The sequence below is a fragment of the Phocoena sinus genome, chromosome 20 (genome assembly GCF_008692025.1).
Source record: "Phocoena sinus isolate mPhoSin1 chromosome 20, mPhoSin1.pri, whole genome shotgun sequence".
NCBI lineage: Eukaryota > Metazoa > Chordata > Mammalia > Artiodactyla > Phocoenidae > Phocoena > Phocoena sinus.
Window position 1 is genome coordinate 45,338,572 of NC_045782.1, and position 13,691 is coordinate 45,352,262.

Sequence of the window (13,691 nt, forward strand, 5' to 3'; positions counted from 1 at the left end):
GAAATTACTTCAATCCCCTGCTTCGGCCTGGATGGAGGGGTGTGTGTGTGTGTGTGTGTGTGTGTGTGTCTGTGTGTCTGTGTGTGTGACGGGAGCTGAGTGGTGACCCAGATAACCCTGGTCTGAATGCATAAGCCTCAAAGTCTCAGAATAGATTGAGCCCACCAGCATTTCAGCTTTCTCTGCAGAAAATGCGTTCCTATTTACAATGCTGACATAGTCAACTTACGAAGATGGACTGGAAGAAAAAGCTCGTAAAGCTGTAGGCCTCAGATTAAAGGAAAAAAAAAAAAATATATATATATATATATAAGGAACTCTGATTCATAACTGTTAGCTTAATGGCCACAAATGCATTTTCATTGATAGCGCTCACTCCAAAATTGTCACTGCTAGAAGGAAAAAATAAAGTCCGTGGCTTTCACTCATTCATTCAACAACCGTTTTGTGAGTGGCTGCTATGTGCTGGTTCTGTCCTAGCTGCTGGAATGGTGATGAAGACGACAACCCTTGTCTTCATGGAGCTCAGGGTATAACTGTGAGCTAGCACGAGCCAGCATGATCTAGAAGCCACAGACCAGAATTCTTGCTGCCAGTGGGTAGGGAGTGGGGTGCCCAGGAGAGTCCAAAGAAGACAAGTCACATTTGAGCTGAACTCTAAAGAGTAATGACTAGAAGCTTCCAAACTGAGAGGAACAGAGGTGGGGAGGGCTGGAGGGGAGAAGGCAGAGGACCATGCTAAGGGGACCAGGCTTTTAAGCAGAAAATGACAAGGTCAGATTTCATTTTAGAAGGAAACTCTTGTGGCAGGGAGGAGGATGTTAATTATTTACAGTGTGCAGAGGAGAAATGTATTTGGAAGTGGTTTGCCTTCTGAATCGGTTGTTTCCCTTATTCTCTGTCCCTGGCTACTGACACACAACCTAAACAGCCTAGGACACTCACTTCTCTCCCTTCTGGTAGGCTCATACTGCAGTGTGGATTCTGGAAGTCCAGTGATGGTGGGTTTAGGTCATAAGGTAGTCCCACGGAACATACTTTTCCTATTATTTTATTGCAGGCTCCCAAGTATGCCTTTTCCTCTGTGGTCTAACTGCCAGGGCGAGTGAGAAAAAATTCTACCTGTAATGTAGGCTGGCGATTGTTTGGGAAGCAGGGCTTGACAGAGTGTGCAGGGCTGAGCCCTCTGGGGCCCCCTTCCTCCACATCCATTAAGTAAGACTCCAGGACAGGCAGGGGTGGCTTTAATTTCTTCGAAGGCATCCTACTGCATGTAAATAAAATCTAAGTGTCTTAACACGGCCCCACCCTCTTTTCCAGCCTCCCTTTGTGCCATTCTTCCTTCTGTTTCTGCTGCTGCAGCCACACTGGCCTTCTTTTGTTTCCTCATAGGTAACACCTTGGGACTCCCATGCATGCTGTCACCTCCCCCTGGAGCACTGTCCCCCAGCTCTTTTCATCCTGTGGGTCCCAGCAGGCCATTTCTCCCTGAGCATCTTTCCTGATCCCATCCTCTTAAATTCAGTTTCCCTATCGTGGTCTCTCCCTGCAAGCTTCCTTATGGCACCTGTGACTTTTAACTCCATATGTGCTCATGTAGTTATTTCTTTGTTGTTTGGCTCCCCTGCTAGATTGGAAATGTTGTGGGGGAAGAGACCCTCAGTGTCTCTTCTGTTCATTGCCACATCCCCGTCTAAATATTGTCTGTGACACTCAGTGAGTACTCAGTACGTATTTATTGGATGAATGACTATTCCCCTCTCATTTCCTTGGTCAAACTGCATCTAGAAAAGAATATTTTATGACCCAGGAAAATGAATGACTGTGAAACATGAAAAAATGCTCCTTGAATGTCTGTGTCAATGAGAAAAAGCTTTCCAGTGGTGGTTCTTGGGAGCACAATGCACAGGGAGATGAGTCAGGTACACGATGACTAGAAATGAGACTTGTTGATTTTGTCATTAGTGTTCCATATCTGTCCTAAGACTTTCCTCCGAATCAGAAGGGAACTCCCTGAGTGCCAGGCAGGACCACACCAAAGCTACCTAAGAGGAAGAGCTGAAATCAGTTCAGAGTTTTCTGGCAACGCTGACTTTCTAGAAGGCTTGAGCTACCAAAGAGGCCAGGACGTCCGGGTAAGACAGCAGCCCCCCAGGCCCAAGGAGCCACAGAAGCGACGGGGCAACAGCTTCACCCAATGCACTGCATGATGCTTTGCACATCACTGAAGCCCCATAAGTATTGGTGGCCTTGAGATGAAACCACAGAAGTACCTCCTCTAAGACAAGGGGAGGCCAAGCTTCTCCCCTTGAGCAGGTCCACAGTTATACAGAGAGCATTTCATTTTGTTCTTCTGAAAATTCACAAGTGTGGTTGGCTGCAGAGTGTAATGTAAATTGATGACGTTCAAAAGCTCATCCTTGAGTCCCACCAAGAGTAATTCACATCAGCCTTTCCCCGACTTTAAAGAGACAGCAGCTGCAGAGCCCATGCCTGCAATTAAGCAGCTAAGCATTTGCTAACATTGGGTTAGACTCTGATATCCAAACGAATCCCAAAAGGTGGAAGCAAAAAAAATCTGAACCACATTGGGAGCCCAGTGTGTGTCACGGTAGAATTCATTTTTACCGGGTTTATTTATTATGTCTTAAATCAGCCTTAACCAAGCTGAGGGAAGAGTTTCAAGGTCCATGTGTTACAGCTCAAGGACGAGACTGGGGCCCCAACTCCAAACATATTGTGATTGGCTGAATGTTGCTAAACAACAAAAATAGCCCAGCATCTGTTGTCGTTGCAGGGCTGGGACGTTATTTCCAAGGGGGTCACCCAAGTTCCGTCAGCAGCCATTAATAAACTACTAACAGGATACAAATGGGGACTTGCACTAACAGTAAAATAGCAAGTTTGCACTGAGGCACACAATGGATTCTGGTAGGTGGGAGTCATACAGACACATATTCTCTTAAATTTACTCTTAGTCAAGATGAAAAAAGGAGAGGGCTGCATGAAGGCACTTCTGGTTTTGAGAGAAAGGTTCTGTGCAGAGATGAGCTGTCCAAGTTTCAATATGCACTCAGGGAGGATTGATGGAGCATTTTCTTTGTGTTAGACCCCAAAGGTACAAATAAAACACAGCTCCTGCAGAGCGGGGGAGACAGGCTGGGCCCAGGCCTGGCCAAACAGGAAGCCAGAGGTGGCTGCTGCATTTTATAGGCCAGTTATCGTCGGGTGGTTCAGCCTTGTGAGTATTTTGCTGCCCAGATTGATGGCAGAGCTGGGGAGATAGGAGACTACATTGAAATTGAGTGGCAGCCGGGGTTAACCACGGGCCCCAAGCAGTAGGGACTTCATTTTGAGACCCGCAGTAAAGAGTCCAGCAAGATGTGAAAGCAAATTGAATCAACACAAAGACAGATGGAAGTGTCCCAGGTCAGTGTGGACTTAATAAATGTTTGTTGAATGAATGATTGAATGACTCTCTTCCACATGTCACCCCATCTATTGCTCACCTCAGATTCTTTGTAGTAACGTTCTGGAATTTCATCGCAGGCAATATCGATAAAGCACACTTCTCTCTCCAGATCTTTGGCTTCACTGTCAAAAATCTGAAAGAGCACAGCAACAATATCAAAGGTTAGTGATAGTGGGTGAGATCCTCAAGGTGCCTGCAAGTTGGCCCAATGGTGCCTGAGGCGGAATAACTCCCTACAGAGCATCTTCACATGGCTCAGTGCCCCCGGGGAGAGCTCTACGCTGCCCCCGAATGTGCAAGAATCACGAAAAGTTTTTATTCATCGCTTACATTTTGTCACATCAGAGGCAGGTGTAGCATCAATCACCACTTGGTTAGGGGAAGAAGAAAAACAGGCTGTTTTTAGTAGTTCAAGAGTGAAGAAATAAATCTCTTCCAAAAGTTTCTTCCAAAAAGGAAGTCTGCTGATTTTTGGCAGTTAATCTAAACAGGGGGAGGGAAGAGGCTAAAAAGGTTCTGGGTAGATAGGAGACAAAAAGCAGTAATACAGCCTGAGATTTAGAGAAGAAAAATGTGGGGTTTTTTTTTTTCATTACAATGTTTACATATATTTAATATCAGAAATAACACACACTCATTGAAAAAAATACAGATAAACAAAAAAGAAGAAAATAAAGATTGTCCATAATCCCATTACCCACTGTCTTATTCTTGATCATTTAAGAGCATGATTTCCTTGGTACACACAGTGGTAAGAAGGTGGAGCTTGAAAAAGTACTGAGATGGCTTCCTGCCAAGCTACGCTTGATTCCACTGGCCCAGAATGTCCAACACTTGCAAAGAAATGTGTAAGACAGTGTTTCCCCGGTGGCGCAGTGGTTGAGAGTCTGCCTGCTGATGCAGGGGACGCGGGTTTGTGCCCCGGTCCAGGAAGATCCCACATGCCGTGGAGCGGCTGGGCCCGTGAGCCATGGCCGCTGAGCCTGCGCGTCCGGAGCCTGTGCTCCGCAACGGGAGAGGCCACAACAGTGAGAGGCCCGCGTACCGCAAAAAAAAAAAAAAGAAATTCAGACAGCCACATATATAGATGTACACTCTAGTGGAAAGATTAAGTTCCTCTACTATTTCCCATTGCCACTTTTTCTGATCTAAAGGGATACACTTCTGAAGGACAGTAAACAGATTAAGTTTGCAAATCACTTGATCCTTGGAGAAAGTCTTAATTGTATCCCTATCTCACTGTTTAGCTAATTCCTACAAGGGAATCATCCACTAACACTAGTTAAATCTGACTCTCTAGAAGAGAATGAAATATTTTGAAAGAACAGAGTGGTTGACGCCGAAGAACATTGTCTTGACACAAATTTGGAGCCTATTAATAACACACTCTCCCACAGGAGAGCATCTGGAGGGCTCTTTACAAGTTGAAACTCCTAGTCCTTTCCAAATGCTTTCTGAATAATACCTGTGCTGATTATTATCTGCCCAGTCTGCTGTTTGCTCTGTCACCAATTTTCTTCTATAATGATTAGACACTGGACTCTTCAGATTTATTCAAGATTAACTCCCCAGTCTGACTTGAGGAGGCCACTGCATTTTCCATAAAGGCAGAGAAAGACTGGTTCCTGGATCAGCTCTGACTCCTTCCATGGCCAGTTGAAGTCAAGAGCTTGGGGACACTCTCAATGTGTTTGGGAGGGACAGGTTGATTGCTTTGAAATGGAATGGAGAGACGGAAGGAAAGTAAGTTCAAGGTTGAGTGGAGAAATAAGTTGTGAAACGAAACACTGGGTCTCAGGGTGTTTGTGTGTTTCTCTCTCTTCGCATGAATCTCTTTTAAAGTGTGTGCAAGAGAAGACATGTGCCTCATTAAGAAAACAAAACAGAAGGGAACACCCCAGAGGCAAATGAGCTGCTAGAGAGTAAATTACAAGAGAAGTTAGAGAGCTTTGACATTTATTGGTGGTAAAATTTATGGGACTGAAAGAAGGGAAAATGAACAGGGGTTAAGGGAGTTATTGACAGATTAGGTGGCTTTTCCTAATTTAATTCAAATACTTTTGGATCACCCATTATCACATTATTACATAATTGCCCTTCTGCTCCAAGTTCACCCTTAAGTCTCTGCTCTGAGATAACAGACTGGACCCTGTAAGCACTTCTCCTTGACAGCGAGTAGGACACTAAGCCATTTATTAGAGGGACCCTGCAGGAAGAAGGGTGCTTCTCTTCCCGGTTTGAATCTTATTCCTGCTGCAGAATCTGTTGGGGTGGGGGTGGGGGGGGAGGACGGGGGACATGCGGTGCTGCTCTGTCCCAGCCGCATGCCCAGAGTACACAGTTGCCTGGTGACCTCGGAGTCCTGGCCTTCAACATGGCCCTCCTGATTTAGGCACCATGTGTGCCAGGCCTCGCACTTCCAGTGGTGCCCTGACCCTATGTACCTGCCCACCAGTCTCATCTCACCTGAACCCAGAGGGCTGTTTTCTGCTGCCCAGCAACTGTGGACAAGCTCTGGTCCAGGAAACCCAGCAAACTTCTCTGCCATCCAGTGGGCTACAACCACAACTCCTGCAAGGAGGTCTGAACTCCAGCCATGGAGGTGGACCCCTTTCAAGTTTGTTCTTGCTTGCGTCTACTCCCTTAGCCTTTGACTTCTCTTTACATCTTTATGGTTACTCCAATCAAAATTTAATAATTCCTTATATTACTTATATACTCTTCCTGTTCAAATTATTGTGTGGTTTATGCCTCCCAATTGGGCCCCAACTAATACCTCCACTGCATACAAAATGGCGCCCTTGGCTTTGGGGGCTGCAAAGATAAGAAGGGCTGAGTTCTCTTACCACCAAACCCACCACTTTGCACCAGAAAATATCTCAGATGTAATATGGCAGCCATGACACCTTCACAGATAGGCAGGAATGGTGACACAGATGAAGGCCCATGGAGGTTACACAGTTTGCCCAATGTCACAGAGCAAATCAGCCATGGAAAATCAAATCAAATCCATATCTCCTTCATGTACTCTCTCCATTATACTGCTTTACCTTTCTACTCTGAGTTTCGGGCCCCAAAGCCAATAATTTATGGCATACATTGTCACTGGATACACTGAAAAATGTAGACACACCACATAGAGAGTGGAGTGTTGGAGAGAAACTCAATCTAAAGCCAAAATTAATTGAAGTGTCTCAGAATCTGACATTGCTAGAAGAAACATTGTAAAAAAAAGAAAGGCTGAGTTCCTGCCCTTAATGAGTTACTATCTAGTGGGAGAGACAGACTGGGAAGCTACTCCCCAAAATACAAGATGGAAGAAAATATTTGCTACAAAAGAAAGAATAGACTGTCAAGCTACGGAGAGGAGTCATTTATGTTGACTCAACAACTACAAGGTCAGGATAGTATTATTATTTCCAGTTTTCAAATGAGAAAACCAAGGCTCAGAGAAGTAAAAGAGCTGCCTGCAGTCACTCAGCCCGTCGGTAGAGAAGCTCAGATTCAGGGCAAGTCTCCAGGCTTCACAACCAGACTCCTCCAGGGATAAAAGGCTGCCTCTTGGCACCCAACCGAGAAGATAAATATCAATCAAGAGTACTTCCTATTTCTTTCCAGAAAGATGAAACTGGACTCTGGTTCTCTTCCTGCTACCGAAAAGTGTATGTCCTGAGTAGCTATTATTGGGAACTCCCCAACGACTTGGAGCTTTTCTGCTAAGGCTGCAGTAGAATCTACTTAGGTAGCTTTCAGTTCCAACTCTGGACTCCTTCTTCAATATGACACTTAATTCTTGCATCCAAGTCCATGAAATACCAAACACCTTCACAGTCAACGTTTCAGGGTGAGGACCTGAAAAAAAAAGCTACAAAAAAATCAGTTTGAGGACCTCAACATCTTCTTCAGGCTTGAGATGACAAAGAGTCTTAATTTCCAATAAATAATAAATCTCCCAATGATTAAGAGCCTTTAGGAGATGCTCGTAGGTGCTCAACACATGACTGCTGAATTACCGGAAGACATCAGCTTCTACTTTCCAAAGAAGAACCTATGGCACGAATATTGCTTACTGATTGATCTCAGATTCCTTTCATGAACCCAAGTTCTATTTCTTTGCTGGTAAGCACCCTAACTTTCTATAATTCCCAATATAGGGCTCAACATACAGTGGAAACCTCATAGTATTGGCTGATGGATCCCACAATGGGAATCAGGACAGCTGAGTTTGAATTCAGTTATCACCTCTGTGTAACCTTGGGCAGGACCCAGCACCTCTTTTGGGTCTCCATATCCTTATCTGCAGAATAAAAGGCGTCATCTAGATGGATGGGTAGCAGGGAGCTGTGAAATATCCTGGAATTGTTTGAGGAGATGCTTTCTTTCCGGAGAGAGGGTTTGACCACTTTCATCTGATTATCAGGGAGATCTATGGCCCCAGTGTGGCTGAGATCAAGTGACCCACATGACCACTAGAATTCTTTCCAGTTAAAATGTCGGTGATGGTGAGTGACTTGCGGGTCATGTTAGGCTCCTACATCCTGTTCTTTGCCCCTTCACCCACATGCAGCTGACGTGGGTGGTGCACAGAGGGGCTGCAGCAGGGAAACAGGAAGTGGCAGTGGTCACGACGTAGCGTAATCAGAGGCCACAGCGGGGGTAAAACAGCCTCATCTTCATCCTTAGTTTAGGGCATGATCCAGAATTAAGCCAACACTATTACAAACAGAGGCTTAGCCAGGCCCCAAAGGAAAACAGCAAGATTAACTATTCATTGGGGCTTCCCCAGTGGCAGCCGCAGCGGCAGCGGCTGCCGGAACTCTGGTCCAACCACCAGCTCTTTGAGGTGGAATGAGATCTGCTGAGATAGTTTAGGATGAGACACATCTTAATGTTGATACATTAAGCCAAAGCTCCACCAGGATCTCACCTGACACAGGTGCTGTGTACCTTCATGCTCTTGGGAGCTTCTTGGGCGGAATTTGTCCCTTTTTGAGATGGGAGTTGGGTTTGGGAGTCAAATATGGTACTTCCCCTATATCCCTTATAATAATGTTCCCATCTGTGGTTATTTATCAGAGACATACCCACCCACGCATCATCTGTAATGGATTTCAGTGCCAATCTGGTTGACTCTTCTGAACTCCACCCCCCAACTACACAATGAACACTCAATAAACAAACTCCTTTTAATACGAACTAAGCAATATTATAATGAGAAGGCAAATCTCCTGAGTAAAAACTATCTTAAAGATTCCAAAATGAAAAGGGAGTAATTTTCCCTTTTTTGTAAAGTATTATGAACATTAAGTATCAAGCATCTTTAAAATCTCCATATACTTTGACCTGGTAAATTTAAGCTTTGAGAATTCATCTTAAGAATATTAAATAAACGAAAAGCTTTATGTACAAAGATCTTCACTGTAACATTAATGTAACAGCAAGAAAAAGCAGAGAGAGAGGGGAAAAAAAAAAAAAAAGCAAACAGTCAAAATATCCCAGTATGGGAGAATGGCCAAGGAAATTATGATAAATCCATTCGATGAACTATTATGTAGCCATTAATAACTCCATTCTTAAAAAAGATTTTCCCAGGAGGGTAAACATGGGCGTGGGTGGGATGGAGAAGGGGACATGCCCCATATTTAATACAGACAGATGCTGAGTCATGTGGTTGTAACTCAGAAGGGAAAGGTACATTGATAAATATGGAATGTGTTTTAATGACGCACTAGATTTCTTCCTTGAACAGGGGTGCCTTTCTAGATTTTATTTAATCTCTCGTTTTGCTTTTAGACGTTTCTGGATTTTGTGATAGCCCAGCCAGGGAGAGCACTGTGTACAGCGGCTTTTCAGAAATCCACAATCCTGGGAATCATGGCTTCTGCAACCCCTTTCTCTATAACAGTAAGTTTGTGGTTTAAGATCCAAGTTTAGATGGGAACTGTCTGTACTTTCTGCGCGATTTTTCCATAAACTCAAAACTGCTCTAAAAAATAAACTCTATTATTAAAAAAAAAAATGGTGGGGGGGGAGGAAGATCCAAGCTTAGTAGCTGTGTGGATTTTATCTTCCTGCCATCTGTCCAAACTACCAAGGATGCAAGGTAGAGGTGGCTGATTAGTAGGGATTTTGAGAAAAGTCTATTAGTCGTCTCATTTTATGCTTCACATATGATTAAGGGGACAAAGAATCCCAGCTAAGCTGCTGTTCTGCTCTAACTTTTTTTCGCTGTACTTGGGACGTTTCAGGGGGAGGCAACTGACTAACAAAGAATAGGTTCAGCAAGAAGGAACACTGGAAGCAGAATTATTGTTTTAACAATGCTTTCATTTCAGCGCTCTGGATTTGCAAAGTGGACAACTGATTTGGTGCAGGGCAGGGGATACGGGTCCCTGGTTCATACATTTGGCATATGGGGCTAGAGTCGGTTCATGGTTCTATTGATTATTCTCTAACAGTACCATACCTGGTAGGAGAGCCTGAAAAACACTTATGGCTGGGAAAAAAAATAGTCCAAGTTATTGACAAAGACAACCATCATTTAATTACCCCATCTCTACTGGTATTCCCACCGAGAACGTTTTCACGCCTACACAATACAATGGTGACTGTTTCACAAATATGTAAGCTATATGATCCAATCCAAGAATATGCGACTTGTCTTCTCCATCACCATTATGATAGAGATAAAAAAGGATGGTCTTCTTTGGTCTCTTGAAAAACATTTCTGCTTCTTTCCCACCCTCATCCGCAGAATGGAGTTGGGTAACTTATTTGTTCTGAAGGTGGACCTACTCAACGACAGTGCTCTGAAGAGAAGACACTAGGCTTACAGCAATCAATAAATCAGCAAATACTGATTAAGCATCTGCTATGTGGTCAACACTGTGCCTCTTAAATGTGTGAGATAAGCTCCATTTTCAAGGGGCCTTATGATTTTGTAGAAGACTCGATTCAATGCAAGATTTAATTAACGGCACCTTATAAGATATAATCTGTTACTAAAGTAATAAGTACTAGGGCTTCCCTGGTGGCGCAGTGGTTGAGAGTCCGCCTGCTGATGCAGGGGATGCGGGTTCGTGCCCCGGTCTGGGAGGATCCCGCATGCCGCGGAGCGGCTGGGCCCGTGAGCCATGGCCGCTGAGCCTGCGCGTCTGCAACAGGAGAGGCCACAACAGTGAGAGGCCCGCGTACCACACACACACACAAAAATAATAATAAAAATAAAAAATAAAATAAAGTAATAAGTACTAAAAGGTATGTATCAGACAAGAAGTACTCCAGTCCAAATTCAGCAAGGAGGAATTACATATATAAATTCTTTCTCAGATTCTTTTCTATTATAGGTTATTATAAGATAGTGAATACAGTTCCCTGTGCTATATAGTAGGTCCTTGTTGATTATTTTATATATAGTAGTATGTATATGTTAATCCCAAACTTATAATTTATCCCTCTCTCCCCTTCCCCTTTGGTAACCATAAGTTTGTTTTCTATGAGGAGAGACAAAAGTTTAGAAGTTAACTTTAGGGGCTTCCCTGGTGGTGCAGTGGTTAAGAACCCACCTGCCAATGCAGGGGACACGGGTTCAAGCCCTGGTCTGGGAAGATCTCACACGCCACGGAGCACCTAAGCCCGTGTGCCACAACTACTGAGCCTGCACTCTGGAGCCCGCAAGCTACAACTGCTGAGCCTGCGTGCCTAGAGCCCGTGCTCCGCAACAAGAGAAGCCACTGCAATGAGAAGCCCGCGCACCGCAATGAAAAGGAGCCCCCTGCTCACTGCAACTAGAGAAAGCCCGCATGCAGCAACGAAGACCCAATGCAGACAAAAAAATAAGTTAAAAAAAAATTAACTTTACACGAAAGCTAGTGCCATCTCATCATTCACAAAAAATAAAATAACTCAGCACCTTTAGTAAGGTGTTGACCCTTGTTTTTTATTTTGGACTCCCTGCCCCAGAAACAATCTTTTTTAAAATTGATTTTGGGGGGAGTATACAGTTCTATGAATTTTAACACATGTATAGATTCTTGCAACCACAACTACAATTAAGATTCAGAGCAGTTTCACCACCCCAAGAAACTAATTTATCATCACAATTTCCCCACACCCCAACCCCTGGCAACCACTCATGCGTCCTCCATTCCTACCGTTTTTGTCTTTTCAAGAACGTCTTACAAATGGAATCATATAGATTTTAACACTTTGAGACTGGCTCTTTTCACTCAGGACCATGCCTTTGAGATTTATCCTGTGGTTGTGCAAATCGAAGCTCATTCCTTTCGCTTACTAAGTAGTATTCCATTGTATGAATGTACAGCAATTTGTTTATTCCCCCATTAAAGTCTGGGGCAATTATGAAGAGAGCTGCTAAAAGCATTTGTGTGTACACAAATTTTCACTTCTTTAGGGTTCATACCCAGGAGTGGGATGGCTGGGTTATAGGGCATTATGTTGATTCTTCTTTATGAGAAGAGAAATCAATACTCCCATAGTGAATTGACTAGTGCCTCCCCCAAATTCATGCCCACCGGGAACCTCAGAATATGACCTTATTTGGAAATAGGGCCTTTGCATATATAATTAGTTAAGGATTGCTATGGACTGAATGTTTGTATCCCCTGCCCCTGGCCCCCCAATTCGTATGTTGAAAACAAATGCCCAGTGCAACAGTATTAGGAGATGGGGCCTTTGGAAGGTGATTAGGTCATGAGGGTGGAGCCCTCAAGAGTGGGATTAGTACCCTATAAAAAAGACCCCTCCCCCAAAAAAAGACCCCATAGAGCTCCCTAGACCCTTCTACCATGTGAGGACACAGGGAGAAGTTGGCAGTCTGCAACTCAGAACCCAACCATGCCAGCACCCTGAAGTCAGCCTGTCTTCACCAAGTGTCACGAACAACTTTTTCTTTAACATCAGCCAGTGTTGGAGATTTGTCCTTTTCCTTTCTCCACCCACCTTAAAGCTTGCAGAAAATTCAAAAACAGGCAGGAACCTGATGATAACAGTAGAGACAGAAGGACAGGAATAACGCAGGGCACTGCTCATCAGTGAAGTTTAAAATAAAAAGCTGCTGATAAACATACCTGGGGCTGAGAACACAGAGAGATATAAGAGGAAAGGATGCCTGGGGAAGGGGCAGGGAGGAGACCTAAGGGTCAAAGGGCATACATAGCACAGTAGATATGAATTCACAGTGTGCTCCCTGTGAGGGAAAGAATACTTCTTTCAATTCCCGGATTTGTGTCTAGAAAGAGCGCTGGCAAAAACAGTGGAGGGTTGACAACCATTTCGTGCTGTGACCTGAAGTCCCATGCAGGAAAACAAAGGTGAACCCTGGTTCATTTGGGTAATCAAAGTGACATGGTGACTGAGGAGAAAAAGATTCGGACTGGCCAAACAGTGTTCTTGTAAGGTGCTCTGATCATGGTAACTAATTAAGAAAGGAACAGAAAAGTACATTAAAACAACCCAGTAGGGTCACAAATGCTATGACTCAATTCATTTACTGAAAAGGCTTTAATGGCACAAAAATGCTTCTAAGTTACGGTTCCCAGGGCAGCTGTAACAAGGCTCTTTTCATAAGCTTGGTCTGATTTCAGCACAGAACAGCCTCGATTCAAATTCTTCCTGTGGCTGCAGCCCCCTTTGGACCCATGGGCTGTGTCATGAGATCAAGCCAACATGTCACATGGGTACATGTGCATGCTGGCTCCTTACACCCAAGAATGTGTATAGTTTCCCTGCAGTATGATCAGTAATTCTTCCTAAAGTAAGTCTCAGAAGCCGAGCTTAAAATAGTTTCAATTTCTCCTTGTTCCTTCTGATTTCAATTCACAAGGTGGCCCCTGGGAACTAGAACTGCTGGTTTTCTTGCAAGTTGACGAATGGCTATTTCACCTGGAAATGCTCATGGGCTTGCGACGGGCCAGCCCTCAATAGCCTCAGTGTGTGAGGTTTGCTACGTCAAGGCGACGTTGATTCTGTCCTTCTCGAAAAGTTTTTTGAGTCCAAACAATGAATCCTTTGCACAAGAGGTAATGTGCCTGACACCTGTCCTTTTCTTTTCCCTGAGAAGCTACTGACTCAGCCTTAAGGGAAGGGACTAAAATGATGACGTAGGTGGCTTGCTGAGGCCTGTGCCTGGTGGGGCGGCCACACTGGGAAGTCAAAAAACAACGCGGAGAGTCCTGGAAGAAGGCTGCCAGTAGCCTTA

The 13,691-nt window shown here is 44.3% G+C and overlaps 1 protein-coding gene across 3 annotated transcripts in view; it reads right to left on the reverse strand.

The window, feature by feature from the left end:
- PITPNC1 (phosphatidylinositol transfer protein cytoplasmic 1) overlaps positions 1-13,691 on the reverse strand; it is a 258,196-nt gene that overhangs the window by 40,401 nt on the left and 204,104 nt on the right. For all 3 annotated transcript variants that reach the window (XM_032615787.1, XM_032615786.1, XM_032615785.1), the window contains one exon: positions 3,510-3,605. In XM_032615787.1, the coding sequence (XP_032471678.1) occupies positions 3,510-3,605 (96 nt within the window). The remainder of the gene's footprint in view (positions 1-3,509; positions 3,606-13,691) is intronic.